Below are 16,486 nucleotides of genomic sequence, written 5' to 3'. Positions count from 1 at the left end.
GAGCAAGCACAACATTAGACTATAGGGCTGTGAGAAACAGCACCATTTCGTTTCGACTTCTGTTTCGCCATTTCAAAGGGTCAGTGTTTCATTTTGCTGCTTTGAAACACTGTTCCATTTCATTTCGTCGAAACTGTTTTGCTGTTTCAACACATTTCGCCGTTTCGCCCATAGGCTATAATGGGGAATCATGAAAATGCCTATAACTTAGTCATTTCTTTTCTGATTTGACTGAAAACAGCATGGATGGTAGCCCCTGCTGAGGCCACAAAGCCTGTCAAGTTTCAAGGAGATAAGTCCAGGGGTTTCTGAGAAACTGCACCTCAAACAGTTCAGAGCAAAACTCATGGCACTTGTAAGTGTGAAGGCACAGGGTGGGGGTGACAACTGCAGGGATGCTAGCCCCTGCTGAACCCACAAAGTCTGCCAAGTTTCAAGGAAAGAGGTGCAGGGGTTTCTGGGAAACTGCACCTCAAGGTGCTGACAAGCAAAACTCATGTCATGTGTATGTGTTAAGGCACAACAGGGCAAAAACTGCAGGAATGGTGGCCCCTGCTAAGGCAATGAAGCCTGCCAGGTTTCAAGGAGATAGGTGCATAGGTAAGCTGAGAGGAGATAGGTACTCAGTAAGCTGACCCCAAGGCACAGAGAAAGCTCAGTGCAAACAATGCTTTTTATGCTGTTTTTTCATCCCTCCCCCAGAGCATTGGGATTGGCAGGGACCTCAGGGAAGGATAACAGTCGCTGGCCAGCTACACAGTCAATATAAGAGCAGTCCTTCCCCCTCTTCCCCCTCCCTCTCCTTAGTTTCTGTTTCCCTGCAAGCAAGCCCAGCTTCAAAACTCAAAATGTTTCGAAATTTTCAAAACATTTTGACTGCCCTTGTTTCGTTTTGAGGCTGTTTTGAAGCCTTTCACTTCACTTCAATTTTGCTGTTTCAAGCTTGAAACATGTTGAAACAGCTTTGAAATGAAACAACCGTCGAAATTTCGCACAGCCCTATTCAGTGGTGACGCATAAGGGGTGCACAGGGGTGAATGTGCACCTCTTGAGAGTGCTGGTGCACCCCCTGTCAAGCCACACTCCCTGTTTAAGTGACGGGCCCAGGGGCAGGCAGGAGCGCCAGGAGACCCCCCCACCGGTCAGCACAGTTGGCCATGGGGGCCCCCTCTTTGGTCAGCATGATCGGCCACAGGGGATTTCCCCCACCCGGTCGCTGACTGGTATCGGGGGGGCATGTGCCCCCCCAACTCAAGAGGCACCAGTCACTCATGGCACTATTAGGCAAAGAAAACAAATGGGTGTTGAGTGAAAGAAATGTTGGCTGCTGAAGAGATTTGGAAGGTTAGGACAAGGATGGAGTGATGTAGAGGCCTAATGATGAGGGTGCAGCCTTGACCTTGATGAGTAGGATTCAGGAAAGCCATGTGTGTCACCCAAAGAGAAGGGAAGGGTTAAGCATGACAATTAGGCTGTAAGCATGGAAAAGGGATAGGTGAGAGAGAACTGGAAGTTTCTCTCAAGGGAGAGAACAGGAAGTTGCAAAATGTTCAGTCAGAACTGGCAGCAGGTTACCCAAAACTGGAAGTTAGAAAGACCCCCAAGATGTGCACCATGACAGTATTGTGCAGGGCACGGGAACTGAGAGAGAAACAGTCCTAGCATGATTCAGCTGCACCAGCTAGGACACAGCCAGACCAGCAGCACCCTGGGATGACAGTGTCAAAGGCAGCAAAGAGACTGTGTAACAGCAATGCTATTCCACCTCTACGCACTAGGCCTGTGCGAACCTTTGGGTGCTGATTTGATTCAGAGGAGATTCGGCCTGATTCGGGAACCGAATCTCCAAATCCAAATTGAATCGGGAGAGCAATTAAAAGCTCTAAATCAATTCGAAGCAATGGGGTGTGACTGCTATAGAGGGAACAGAGATGTGTGAATAGGGAAAATACACCTGTGTGACCCTAAAAGGAGTGGGTTCTTAGACTGGATTTACAGGGAACCCAGCTGCCAAGACTTTTTTTTTTGTTTAGAAGTCTCTGCCTGCTGACCTTTGTCAGATTTGGGCCCAGTCCTTGGGGGAAAGAAGGAAGTGGAAACTACCGTTGAGAAGAAATAGTCTGTTAAAAATGACATTAAGAGGTGCCTGGAAAGATATTTGTCCAGTTACCTGCACAGGCTACCATCTGGTTCTATATATCTCTATCTAGGTCAGGCCAGGACACAATACAGAAACAGCACTCGTTTCTTTAATAGGTAGTCTCCTCTAGGCCTGTGCAAAGTAACAAGTATTCACTTTGGATTCAGGTACAGCCATTTCGGAGGACAGTGATTCAATTCAGAGATTCAAGTCCCATGTCTCAGAAATGCTGAAATGTGTGTGTATAGCAATTTCTAAGCACGGCATTTTTTAACACCCCTTGCAGAGCTGATGTTGCCTCTCAGAAAACTGTGAAAAATATTTCACTTAGGAAAATATCTGCATTAATCTCTATAATTCTACCATCCTGTTTTTCTTTTCTTTTTTTTTATCACTAAGTATAATTGCATGGAAACTAGAGATTTTGCAGGTCTGCAAAATCAGACGTAGATCCAGATTTTTCTAAAGCTCAGACAGGAGTCACAGAAAGGGTATATCTTTGGGGGATGTTCAGGACTACCTCCTGGATCGGAAAGAGATGGGTGAGGAATTCAGGTGATGAAAAAGTGAAAGGAGAAGACCAATCAACAAAAATTATAATTGAAATCCATCCTGCAGTTTCAATAGAAAGTTGGCTGTATCATGGGGGCACTTCTTACAGTTCTAATGCAAATATTACTGAGGTATCTGCTGCAATAGCAGTACCAACAATAATATAATTGTACCACCATATTTCCTCGGTTTTGTTCACCTGTAAATCTAGTCTAAGAACCCACTCCTTTTAGGGTCACGCAGGTGTATTTTCCCGATTCACACATCTCTGTTCCCTGTATAGCTGTCACACCCCATTGCCATCTCCCAGGGTAGGTCATTCACTGGTGAGAAGTTGCTGCCTGGCCCCAGAGTACATTGGGTCAAAACCGAAATGTTCTCCAGACAGAAGGGGCACTTGAAAGGAAGCAGCCTAGGTATAGCGGGTTTTTGAGATCTGGGGCTGCCTCCTAGCATAAATTAGGTAGCTTGGATGTCTGCTCAAATATGCAGCACAGCCAGTGGGTTGATTCAGAGCCCAGAACACCCTGCAGTTTCCACTGTGCTCCTCTGTGTGATGAATCCCTCCTGAGATGCTCCATATGAGGCGGCTAAGCAGGACTGATTGTGGTGGGCCTGTACTAAGCCTGCACCGTAGGGAATGCTCCCCTGGCCTTTGCAGCTCAGTAATAGTCCCTATGCTCCAACAGAAGCTAGGGCAGGGGCGGGCAATTATTTTGGGCAGAGGGCCACTTACTGAGTTTCGGCAAGCCATCGAGGGCCGCATGACAGGCAGCCAGGGACAGATTAATATTAATTTTCTAAATATTTTAGGGGCCCAGAAGGCTGGATGGAATGGCCTGGCCCCGGGCCGCATTTTGCCCACCCCTGAGCTAAGGCCATACTTTAAACTTACCGGTTCTGGGGCCTCTCCTTCAAGCGCTCTGAGCAGTTGTAGGAAGGCTGTCTCCTGAGCTGGGAGCAATGTAGCTGCATCCCCATTGGGCAGGTTAATTAGCCCTGGGGCAGTCTAACTGTTTCCATCACTCTGTGATGCTAACTAGCCTGCCCCAAGTGACGCATGTCGATGGCTACCCTACTTCCAGCTTAGGAAGCAGCTCACCCAGAGCAGGGCAGCGTGCTTGAGGGCAGTGATTCCAGGGACTGCAAGTTTACTGTACAGATACAGCCAAGCTGAACAGAGAAGAGTCACTTCTCCACGCTGAAAAACAGCCCACTTTGATGGGAGAGAGTCGCCAGCTGGTCAGCAATTAGCATGCATTGCACAGCACTGTTGGAAGGGCACGTTTTGCCAAGATTCCTTGGGAAATATCTTCTCTTACAAAAATAACCATGAGATCTTTATTGCACGTATGGAGAGGAGATTCTGAAGTCAGAAGACAAAAGCAATTCATCCAATGCACGACTGACTCCATCAATCTGTTGTGAACCTTAAGCGATGTCTAGACTGGTGGTTCTCAAGCATCTTAGGCTCAAGACTCCCCTCGTTAGGCTCAAGACACTCCCCAGAAATTCCACTTCTTAGTTTCCACTTATTTTTTTAACTACAGAAAAAGAATAGAGCAGTTCTTTCATTGAAAAGACCTCAGAAAGGCCACAGCAGGGCCGAATGTCTTTACCACTGTGGATTCCTATTTGAAATCTCTCTGGGTTTATCTCGTGAAGCATGTGTGCACACCTAACAGTGCTAACTCTGTGTGACACACTGCGGCACCCTTGAAAGGGCCTCATGGTACTCTGGCTGAGAGTCACTGGTCTAAATGGCATCTGGTGTGGAGGGTGTACGTACGAGCTCCAGCTCCAGCACCCTTAAGCACACTGCATTGCACCAAGCAGGGGGTGCCTGTGTTGTGCCTGGGTTGAACTAATTAGCACCCTGAGCAACAGAACCAATTAGCCTCTCCACCGGGTTCATTACAGCACCTGGGCAGACATGGCTACACTGTTGGTTTAGAGGTAGGGAGGGATAGCCCGCCTTGAGCTGTCCAGCATGCTTGTTGGTGCTGCTGCCAGCACAGCAAATTTATTGAATAAACACGGCTTCGGTCTGAAAATGCTCTGCTGTAAACTCTTAGCTTTGCACTATAGAGAACGGGATTCTTATACCTGCAGTGTTTTAAAACCAACATTTGAAGACCAAAACCCAATGTCCTCAGGTTCCCCAAGCTCCAGCTCTTTCATTAGCCAGCACTGTTCTTCAGGGAGCCATTTTTCACTCTTAATCCCGCTTTGGCCATCGAAGCTCTATCTTGGAAAGCAGGAGCAGCTGCCAGAAGAAATGTGCTACCAAATGTAACGAATCAATGCCTACCTTTCCGTTCGGCAGAAGTCTCCGAATATCCACCCGATCTAAATGCCAGCCGGGATTAATCCCAGCGCCATTGTGCCCTATCCGTATCTTCTCGATAAAGTCGCCAACATCCTCCAGCTGCAGAAACAAAAGTCACAGCAATAGGGGAAACAAAAGTTATACGAGGAATTGGGGTTGGCCTCAACTGTTTTATAGCTGCAGTCTAAAGGCACCAATTCGGTAGCAAATTTCCCATTTCTACTTTGCTTAAAGTTCCCACGGGGCAAATATTAACAAAGCTCTTGGTCCACGTCTTTGGAAGACAGGGCTCCACCCCCCATGTCTGGTCTGAAATATGAACGGAAATGCACCAAAAAGAATCATTTCAGTTTAGGCAACAGATTCACTGATGTGGCTTCAAAAGTCCATGTGCTGAGTTGCTCTCAATTGCATTTCTTTACACTTCTCCATGGCAATGAAAGCTGAGTTTCTCCACAGAAGTTGCAAGGTTACCGGAGCTGGAATTATTTTTACCAGCTTTGTGCTAGACTGTTGATACACAATTATAAAAAGGGGAGGGATGGTTTTGAGCTTAAAGCACAAGATGAAGAGCTGGGAAATGCGTGCTTTCATTTTTGCTTTACCACAGAAACCAAGCGCCGCTCCGAGCAAGTCGCACAAAGCAACATCTTAAGAAGTGGCCACTTATCTGTGGTTCTCACTTTCTGGATGTCATCTAAGCCACTTATATTCCAAAAGAATGGCTTGCACTCAAATAATGAAACTGGGCTGGATTCACGTGTCTAGGTTACTTTGGTGCCAGCTAGTACATGAAGGCCAGCCTTTGAAACCAGAGGATCTAAGGCCTGCTTCTCAAGTGGGATAGGCCAGCTTCACCAGTGCTTTGCCTTCACAAACTGAGCTGTTTCTCCACTCAGCTGGAGCTCATCAGCAGAGAAGCAGAGCTCTTTGAAATCGAAGGGGCAGCAAACCGCTGGAGTGCCTCAGCAATGCCATTCAGCTGTTGGATGCACTTAGAAATACCTCGGGACACATCACAAACCCTCATACTCACAGGAGAGTAAGGAACCTAACCCTGCAAAGCATCCAGCTTCTCTTGCATCTTGTGGTTCAGGGTCCCAACAGGATGGGGCCAAGGTGTAACTACTAGGGTCTGCACCCTGGCAGCAGAGGTTGGGTCTCGCACCCCCTCTAAGTAAGCGCCTAGGGGTTGGTGCCCTTGTTGCCCACTCCTTGTGCTAATGGCATGGGGTTAGCAAGCATTCTCTCTCACCCCTATATAAACAAGACTGTCACTTTCTCACTAGCCTGAGCATTAAAATCATCTAAATTCACCCCAAAATGCATGCCCTTGTCCATGCTCATGCATGCACTTGTATATTTGGATATAAAGGAAGATGATGCAATTTCTTCTCTGCCCAGCCTGAATAATCCTCCTCAAGTCAGGTGTGTGACACAGTAAGAAAGTGTCACATGACTGTAAAGAGGGATGTTAAAGTAAAAAAAAATGTGTTTACTGCAGTCTATAGGCATCTTTGAGAAACCACCACTCAAAACCTCAGCTGACAGCATTTTCTTCCGTGCTTTTCGCAGAATACAAAACAGCGCCAACAATAAAAACGTTAGAACAAAAAAGCAATTCTCCGCTTTTTATTTTCTAAAATCCCAGAATTACTTTTAAGGTCTATTGAGCTTCGAATTATGGCTCCTCACAAGTAGGTGATAAAAGAATATATTTGAGCTCTTTGCTGCTCTCCCCCTGGAAGAGGACCTGATCAAGAACAAATTAAATTTTGGAGGCCAGTTAATTTGCTGCTGCAAATCCACAGATCAAACCACATTTTCATTTGCTTCAGCTGAGAAAACCACGGATGTTTGTGGTTCTTCCACAGGGACAAACCAATTAGAAGGACAAGAAAAATAAAATAATACCCTATTCTAGTTGTGTACACAGTAGTTAAATGGCAAAGGGTGTTAGGAACAAATCCCAACAAAGGTCAGTTCTATTCTGGTTTCTTAATCTGTCACGCTGTGAATCTTTTCGGTCTCAGGAGAGACCCAGGAGAACATCTGGGACAGACAATACTTTGCCTGCCTCATTCCAGGATTTGAGGTCCATTATTTAAAAGGTGATATGACATGCTGGACTGTCAGTCTCTGTATTATATCCTGGGGATGAAGATATCAAATAGTATACCAGAGAGCCAGAGCAAGACCTCTTCATCTTGTGCCTGAAGTATTTGCACGTATATAAGCTCAGACTGTACTGGACACAGTGGGAACAGGAACTGCTAAATCCAGTATTGCTTATGTAAATGCAGAACTGGATACATAATTAGCTGATCTACCTGCATGAATATATTCCTTGATTCACTAAAAGTATGTGTCTGCAAGTACTTCGGGAACAATGTAATGAGGTCTTTTAAAAACTAAGTCCAATCTATTTAAAAAAATCATATATCCTATAATAAGGTAATGAAGTTCTTTGAAAACTTGATCCTATTAAAAAATCATATACCCTATAATAAGGTAATAATAGTCCCTAGGTCCAAATGGACAGGGGAAGAGACTGATAATAATGAGGCCATGATGATACAACAAAGGTTTAGACCCCGGGTACTCAAGCTCCAGCCCATAGACCAAATGCACCCTGTGGAGTCAATGGTATCCAGCCTATGGGGCTCCCCAGGGCTCGGGAAATTTGGCAGCAGGGGGGAAGCAGCGAGTAATACTGACACCCTCCCACACTGCCAAATTCCCAAACACTAAGCCCCACGCGGTGGGTTAGGGCCAGGCCATGCCTCCTCCCCCAACAGGGCTGGGCCAAGCCCCTTTCCCCGCCATGGGGCAGAGCTGCCTGCCTACCTCCCCCCTCTCCTCCTGCTAGCACAGCTGGATGGGACTTCCAGATGTACTGGGCACTGCCTATTGGGCCCACAAGGCAAAAAGGTTGAGCACCACTGGTTTAGACTATCCATCCTAGATACACAGCAGCCTTGGTGTATCAGAGAGCAGTAAAGACATTTTAACCATAAACAAGTGCTGGATGACTTTCCTGAAGACCAAAGTCCTTTCTTTATCCAAAGAACAGATGTGTCTCGGGAAATGGCGTAAGTGCAAACTTCTACACATTGTCCTGCCCTCATATCTTCACCCTAACCTGGAAGGATCAGCTAAGAGGGGTAAGACTGCATGTCCATTCCACTGCTGCCCACTTGCATGTGCCAGTGCTTAACGCAAGAGACCTCATGATCCGCTTTGCTGGTAACAACTAATTGTGGCTGAATGAGAACTGGCACCCTAGGATGAAAACCTTCCTGTCCCATTCCTAATATCTTCAGCTATGCAGTCTCAGAGCCCTTAGGCTTTCTGAGAAGCTATTGATTCATGTGAGAATCAATGTAGTGTAGCACACATCTAAAACAGATCAAAATAAAAAAGGACTTTTCCAAAAAGGGTTATGACAACAGGGCAGCACACATTTGTTTCTGTAATGCTTCTCCATGAGATGAGTGCTTACCACAATCGGTAACGTAGGTCATGGTCTGTTTTAGACAATCACGTGGGCCCTATTATTGTATATGAACATCATATGCACAGTCTTTTAAATGTATTGATCTTCGTAACAACCCTGCAATATTCCCTAAATTATCGCTCCAGAAAAACAGCAAACATCTTGGATTTTACCTCCACAATGAACTGGTTCACTGAGTTCCTCTCAAAGTACATCTTTCGCTCCCTCTTGTTCAGGCACAGGGACTTCTGTCGAGTAGAGATCCCGGTATTTCCATACAGAACAATGAAGACATCGGCATCAGTGCCAGCTCCAAAGATGTCACTGGTGTATACTGTGATCTCGTAAGGGACAACTAAGTCAAGCAAATTAAAAACAAGTAACTGTGAGCAAATGTCTAGACCAGGAGTGGCCAACCTGTGGCTCCGGGGCCACACGCAGGTCTTCAGGAGTTAATATTCATCTCCTTGAATCTTTGCACAAGCGCGCAGTGACCAGCTTCCAATTGGATTTCATTGGCTCTGTCAACGAGTATTTGGAGCCATTTGGATGCTGAGCACTGTGTGCTTGTGCAAAGATTCAAGGAGACGCATATTAACTTCTGAAGAGCTGCGTGTGGCTCCAGAGCCGCAGGTTGGCCACCCCTGGTCTAGAAGGCTGCAAAAACCTACAACTCTTTTAGCAGGCAAAAAAATCACACCTAGACTAGCAATGTTAAAGTTAAAGAGAATTGTTAGGCATTCGACACGTGGAAGCCATAAACAGCTAATTGTTACATTATATTGCATGTTGTCGGGCCAGATTCCAATTCAGTTCTATTGGGAGAGCTCTGGAGAGGCACTATGTCAAAGAGTGAAGCCAACAGTACCACTCTTCCTTGGAATCTGAGATCAGACTGATGTCGGCATCTGGCTCATGGCACTTCGTCGCAGGAGTCCGAAAGTGAGAGAAATATCTGCTTTGCAAACTTATTGAAGCTTGGCCTATCTCCTTCTTCCACTGAGGGGTCTCTGGTGCCAGGACTCTTTGCAGCCCATGCACATTTCTACCAGAGCAAGTGGGTGCAAAATGCTACCAAACCCAAGTGGTGTATGCCTGAACAAGGTGCAGGGCAGTGATGAGCTAGGCCTTTTAATCCTTCTAGGGTCCTTCTACCTCATTGCTGTTCCCTTAGCCTGCCTGTTCCTCTAACTCCCTGTTGTCTACATCTCTTCTCTGTCCCATGAGTCTCCTTTCCACTTTCTCAGTGACCTCAAGGGGGACTGATCCCAAGGATAAAGGGCTAGACTGCAACTCCAGAGACCTGGATTTTATTCTTGGCTGTGCCACTGAACCGGTATATGACTTTGGCAAGTCTCTTCCCTCCCAGTGCCTCAGCTTCCACATGAAACCTGTTCTCTTTCATGCCATGTTTCTGAGAAGTACGGATGAAAACGGCCAGGTAAGAGCTGTGCATTATTGCATTATCATTATTATTGGTTTCAACTGCCGTAAGGCCTTCCTTGAGCTCTATGGGGAGACAGTGTCTGGACTCTCACACTCCACTCTCAGCAAAAATTTGGCCCATCATTTCATCTGTCCCTTGGCTGTCATCACTGTCACATTCTTCTCTTTACCTGCCCTATATGCAACAAGTCCCATTTCAACCATTCCTTCCCCTTCTTCTTATCTGCTCCTACTCCTCGGCTCTCCCACCGTGAAGCCGTTCCAACATTTGTTGCTGCTCTTTATTACTCAGGTTGAGCTCAGCGTTTTTGTTCAGAACAGATGGACTGTTTCTTGCATCATTTCTGTTAGCACTGGAGTAACTGTGATTAGGCATATCAGAGATAATCATTCATTAAATGTCTAAGCTTTCTAAACACAGATCTCTGGAGAATAGAGATGAAGAATTCTTTTTTTCTAGACAGACAGCCCAAAGCTACTTGATATTCTTGTTGACAGAGCCAATGAAATCTGTTCCCTTGTGCTGCATGTAAACTGAAATAGTTTCCTGCCATATGTTGAAAAAAAAATCCCGAAGACAAAAAAACCCCAAACAAAACAAAAAAAAAATCACAAGCTGTGTGTTCTGAATTAAAAATGATTTGCTCTGCTCGAGTTCACTATGCTTGTTCTTGTTACCTGACTATTAACATCAGCTTCGAACTGAATCAGCAAAGCAGCGCTGTAACAAGGTCACAAGCAGCCCAACTTTCAGCTGTCAGACTCCCCTTTCATTTACATGGCACTTTTAAAGTTGTATACCCACAGGCATGATTTTAATTGGCATAACGATGGCCTGTTTTTGTCGTCCATGCTTTGTGAAATAATTTTGGCATAAGCCGTCATGAAAACAGATCAGCTCATTTCAGTCACCTCTGGCAAATTAAAATTGCTGGGTTAATGGCTGGGAAGCTAGAATATTGTTAAGAGCACAATGGGTGCATTTAAGTGGGGTGCTGCCTGGGCTTAGTTTTAGCAATGTGCAACACTTCTGCCAGGTGGACCTGATTGCTGGTTCGAGACGCTGCATAAAGGCTGCTGACACAGATTAGCTCTGTATACATTGCACATAAAGGCACGGCATTCCACAAGCCCTTATGTCATGTAATACACTAGAGCATTTAATGAACAATATAAGCAACTTATGCATCAAGGCTTCAATGCCACACCTGAAAAACACTGGGAAACCAGTGTGGAAAGCAAATGCAAGGTTTTGTGCACAACATTCATTCCCATGTGGAGGGCAGGCATAAGGGCTACACAGCTATGCCCTGTGAGTGACTTCAGTGGAGGACAGGCACTGCAAGTGCACCTCACCTGTCTCCATATTTATTCTTCCAAATGCAGGGTCAGCTCCCTTGCAACACACTGAGTAAGCAGGAGATGGCGGCAGGCAAGGAGCATCCCCGTGTTTTACTGGGAAAATGCAAGTGAGGGATGGCCAAAGCAGTGGAGATGGTGGCATGAAGAGGATGGCATTAGAATAGGAAGATCAACATATATTCCTGCATACAACATGCACCTTTTTTGCCAAAAGCCAGCTGCAGAAAACTGGACTGCATATAATACGAGAAATACAGTAAGAAGGGGTCCTGCCACTTATCAAGCAAAAGCAAAATCTTCAGAGATCCACATATAGCAGAACAATGATCAGGCCCGGTCCCTTCATTGCTGCTACTCAGTTACTTCCTGCAAGGAATGATCTTTTTTTTTTTCAGTCTGACTTTCAAAAACAAGGTAGGTATTACATTCTGGGGCATGTCATATGCAAGAAAATAAGGTATTTTAGCTGCTGAAGGCTGGATGGCTTGCAGACAAGAGGGTGAGAAGCAGAAGATAGCCCAAGGGAGAGCCTCTTGGCATGAAGCCCTGTATCATCTGCAGACACAGGGAGGGACTGTAGGAAGGATCGATGGTAGCTACATGGTTCCTCACCATGCTCTGAGCACCTCACTACCTTTAATATATACCTCGTCCCAACAGTCCTGTGAGGAAGGAAAGTGCTATTGTCCTTTTTATAAAAATTGAGAATTGAGACACCGGGACTGGTAAATAAATCACCTAAATGGGACTTCAGCTGAACGTAGGTGCTTCAGTCACTGTGGGTGTCACTGACCTTTTACAGAATACCCTGGTAGTACTTGGTCAGGAAGTAGGAGATCTGTGTCCTTGGCCCACCTCAGCTTGAGGGAATTCAAACTCACATTTCCTACATCCCAAGAGAGCACTTTAATCCCCAGGCTCTAAAACAGGGGTGGCCAACATGCGAGACACATGCCACAAGTGGCACAGGTAGCCTCTGTGCAGGATGTGGCAGAGGGGAAGGGGAAGGCAGCACAGCGGCAGATAGGGCAGGGAGAAGAAAGCAGAGATCAGGCAGGGGAAGGGGAGTGGCACCTGGAGAGGTGCAGGGCTTAATTTGTGGCACACCTGCCCAGAAAGTTGGCCCCACTGGTCTAGAAGAGCCTGGGCTGGGTTCCCTCCACCCCTCTAAAGCAGCTGGGCCACAGGGCTGCCAAGAGTGCACAGGTCACAAGCCCAGGACTGCTTGTGCTCTTCATATTCAGTAGTCATTAGATTAAAAAATCCCAGAAATAGTCCGGAGAGCGCAGACTGTCATCCAGGATTGCCTCTCCCAGCTGAGACTTGAATTCTTGCCTGCACAGTGGCCTAGATGCAGCTAAGGGAGCACGGCCTCCACAGGACCCTGACACTCCCGCTCCAATCCCTCTGCCTCTCCATTCCCCCTTTCAGCACAGCTGAGAGGTGAGAGGACTGGAGAAGAAGGGCCCAGCTCCAGTGCCGCAGGGACCCTGGCGGTTGGGAGTAGTGTGCGACGGGCAAGCCCAGCTTTGGGGGCAGCGGTGCCAGCAGGACCTGAGGGGTTGCTAGTGTGGACCTGGCAGAGCCCTAGGACCTAGAGCAGGAACCAGAAGCTGGACAGCAGGCAGGTTGTCCACCCTCCCACTTAGACATAACCAGAAGAGAAACTCCAGAATAAACATTGCATTTCAAGCCGTGCTATTCTGGGGTGTTTTGGCCACTTTTAGTGTATTTCAGAATGGCTTGTGTGTGCATGCAGCTGGCCCTTGGAAATATTTGCGTCGTTACATGTGTCCACATCCTACTATGCAAAGCAAAGGCAATAGCACCACCATCACTGCATGCCCTCAGAAGTGCATTCTGCACTCTGGATCCAAGAGGATGGAGAAGTGTCACGTGAGGCCTTACTTCAGGAGAAGGTACAACTTCAGATACACCCCAGTGCTTTGGGCATCCTTTTGGCTAGCTCTTAGGGACTCCCTTAGCCACTTAGCTGTTTGACTTGGGAATGGACAGCCCCCTAAAGAAAGTTAAAGACAAAGAAGAAACTTTGAAGGGCTCATGGACAGAGGAGGAAGGGTTTTCCCCATCCAGATAAATGCAGATGGCTTCCAACTGTCCTCTTATTAAGTGAGCACTGAATCTTATTGGCAAAATGGCTCGCCACCCTGCAAAAACAAACAAAGCAGGACCCAGAAGACATAAGAGAATCAGCCCTCTACGTACACGGCACATATTCCCTCGTCTGTAGCGGTGCAGGGAAGATAATTCTCTCAGTGAGTCCATCGTCCTCCAGTTTATCCAGCCAGCGACCACTAGGGAACATCAGGCATTTTCCAAGCGATGGGGCATCGATTTCCACCCATTCCAGAAACCATCCAGTGCAGTTACCTACAGGCAATTATTGTGAATAATGCATACCACCAGCAAAGAGCTTTGCAGCCAATCACAAATTAATTATCCTCTTCAAAGTCTCTGTGAAATAAGGGTTATCGCCTTTTACAGATGGGGAGTTATACCAATCAAGGTACCAACTGCTGACTTTCCCAAAGTTCAGAGGCACTTATAGTTTCATAGTTGGTAGGGTTGGAAGGGACCTATTAGATCACCGAGTCTGACCCCCTGCCCTGGGCAGGAATGAGTGCTGGGATCAGATGAGCCCAGCCAGGTGTCTGTCCAATCTCCTTTTAAATACCTCCAAGGAAGGGGACAGCACCATCTCCCTTGGAAGCTTATTCCATAGTTTGGCAACCCTCACTGTAAAGAAAGGACCATGGTCAGAGCACGGGGGGATCCCCTTAGACAGGCAGCACCATGTTCTGACTTCTAGACTCTCTCTCTTACCCTGAGCTCTTTTGCCAGAGTCTTAGACCAAAATTCACAAAAGCGACTAGTAGTTTTAGGTATCTCAATTTTTGACTATTTAACCGGGTGGTCAGATCAACTAGCCTCTCTTGAAAACCCAGGTTATTTGTCTGAATGCCAGACCTGCATTTTATTATCTAGAGATCCCACTTGGAATCAGATCATTTGAAAGCTTATCCACCAAAAGCATATGTCCTGATTATGTAACGGAAGGTGCCTACAATATTGAATGCTGGATCAGTACCTTCCCTTTCAGCCAGAAGTATTTAAGATCTCTCTTCCCTCCTTCTGCTTTATACAATCCCTTTAAAAGCTGCGGTGCTGAAAACCTCATAAACAACTTTCACCTTGCGTGCCCTCCATTGAGGTACTATATCTAACTCAAATCCTAGGCTTCCCGGGGCAGGAATCTGTCGGTCTGTTCCTAAAGCACCAGACACATGATGAGTATAATGTCAAGGGTGGTAACAATTAGCGCATGAATATTTTCAAATACAAGCACCTGGTGGAGCAAGAAAAGCTGTAGCATGCCATCCCGCCCTACCTTTATTGTCATGGCCAATCTTTATTTTCTTCAACTGTCCAAGGTCCACAGCTTCCAGTGTAAACTCATCAATCTGCCCTCGCTCAAATTTGTTCTTGTAAGTCTTTGAGGCCTTGAGGCTCATTATTCCTGTTTTATTTAAACATAGAGTCATTGGCTGGTTGATAAAAACCAATCGTTTGGGATGGTCAACAGGGCAGTAAGGGACATATCTAAAATAGCAATAACAGCCTTTTACAGCTTGAGAGTTGTGTTCAAATCCATCCTCTCACTCAAAACTCCTACCTATGTCAAAAACCCTCAGACAAGTCATGTCACTCTTCATAGAGGTGCCATCAATACTGCAGCCCTGGGGCTGTGGAAGTTGTGCTTTGGATCCATAAGGCAACTGGCCCTACGTGCTTCTTGCTTGTCTCATTCGCAAATGCTATAAATCACTACACACATAGTCAGCCCCAACACAGTTGTCTTGTCAACAGATCAAATGTGTTCTGTGACATCCACGCTCCTGAGGAAGAGCTGGGTTTGTAGAGTGGGCGGACGTCTCATTGCAAGGCAACCCCGTGTGCTCTGTTGTGGGGCTGCAGTCTAATCTCTGCTGTCAACGACTCTGTTTCTAGTGTAAAGGAGCAGACTTCTAATGGACTACACAGATGGATGGCAATTGAGGGTCTGTTCCTTAATATTCATTTTTAAAAAGCACTGAAAAAAATTACCCTCCTATGTGTTCTGATGAGCAACAGGTTTTCAGCGCAAATGTGAAATCATATAAGAATAGATACGGTACTGAGAAAAACAAAAGAAAACTGTCAATCATTGCAGCGGATTATATCAACAGTGAGGATCACACATCTTTCAATCATAAAGCAGCTGTACTTGGTTCTCACCTGTGTCATCTTTTGTCCCATAGAGTATTATGAAGACATTGGCATCTGTCCCAGAATGCTTCCTGTCCCCGGTTCTGACTCTCACAATATACGTCGTCGATTTAGCTGTCAAACAGCATATTTTGATTTGAGGGTGTGAACTCTGAGCAGCTATTAATTCTACTGCTTTTCTTGTTTCGTTGCACAAATGATTTGTTGGGCTTCCTCTCTGCCCTTCTTCATACTGAGAAAGCTCTGAGAGTAATTCCTGTTATTTGCAATGATGCTTACTGGGGTGAAACAGGACTGTTGGGAAGTATGATCCTCTACTGCTCTGTCATTCACTAAAGCTTTCTTCATCTCTATAGAAGAGAGATGCTCAGACTTCCTATTAGCTTTGTGGGGGCACATCTAGACGTTCATTGATGAGATTTAGATAATGCACATTAAACCAAGTACCTCCATTGTGAGATACTAGAAAAAGATGCATTAGCTTATTTTAATGTGCATTAGCTAAAGATCACAGTTTTTTGAGATGCATTAAATCAGCATGTGTAGATGCACCCTGGGAGTCCCAGTTACTGCTTCTTGCTGCAGACTAAAACACTTTATTCTTTTTTTCTGATAGCACCATTGGGTGCATGTATATGCATGTTCTCACATGTATAAAACAGATGTGAACAGTGGAGCTTACATTTTTGTGTGTGCATGCATGTACAAACACACACACATGAACACACACGCACACTAGCCCTTCTCAGTATCATCCTTAGTGTCTTTCCCAGCACTAGCACCAGCACCTGAACACTACAGCAAAGCTCGTGCAAAGTATGGGAATACCTAGAGTTCCCCAAACTACAAAGTTCAAGGCCAGTATTTTCAAGAC

At 45.9% G+C, this 16,486-nt stretch overlaps 1 protein-coding gene across 1 annotated transcript in view; it reads right to left on the bottom strand.

The window, feature by feature from the left end:
* The window catches only part of LOXHD1 (lipoxygenase homology domains 1), a 193,395-nt gene that overhangs the window by 79,183 nt on the left and 97,726 nt on the right, over positions 1–16,486 (bottom strand). Inside the window, exons 23-27 of the mRNA XM_019531681.1 lie at positions 15,622–15,726; positions 14,735–14,863; positions 13,552–13,716; positions 8,691–8,872; positions 5,004–5,120 (exon numbers count right to left, since the gene is read on the bottom strand). Coding sequence (XP_019387226.1) covers positions 5,004–5,120; positions 8,691–8,872; positions 13,552–13,716; positions 14,735–14,863; positions 15,622–15,726 — 698 coding nt within the window. The remainder of the gene's footprint in view (positions 1–5,003; positions 5,121–8,690; positions 8,873–13,551; positions 13,717–14,734; positions 14,864–15,621; positions 15,727–16,486) is intronic.

This window comes from Crocodylus porosus, unplaced genomic scaffold (assembly GCF_001723895.1).
Source record: "Crocodylus porosus isolate Cpor-Errol unplaced genomic scaffold, CroPor_comp1, whole genome shotgun sequence".
Lineage (NCBI taxonomy): Eukaryota > Metazoa > Chordata > Crocodylia > Crocodylidae > Crocodylus > Crocodylus porosus.
This window is presented reverse-complemented; position numbering and strand designations above follow the sequence as displayed.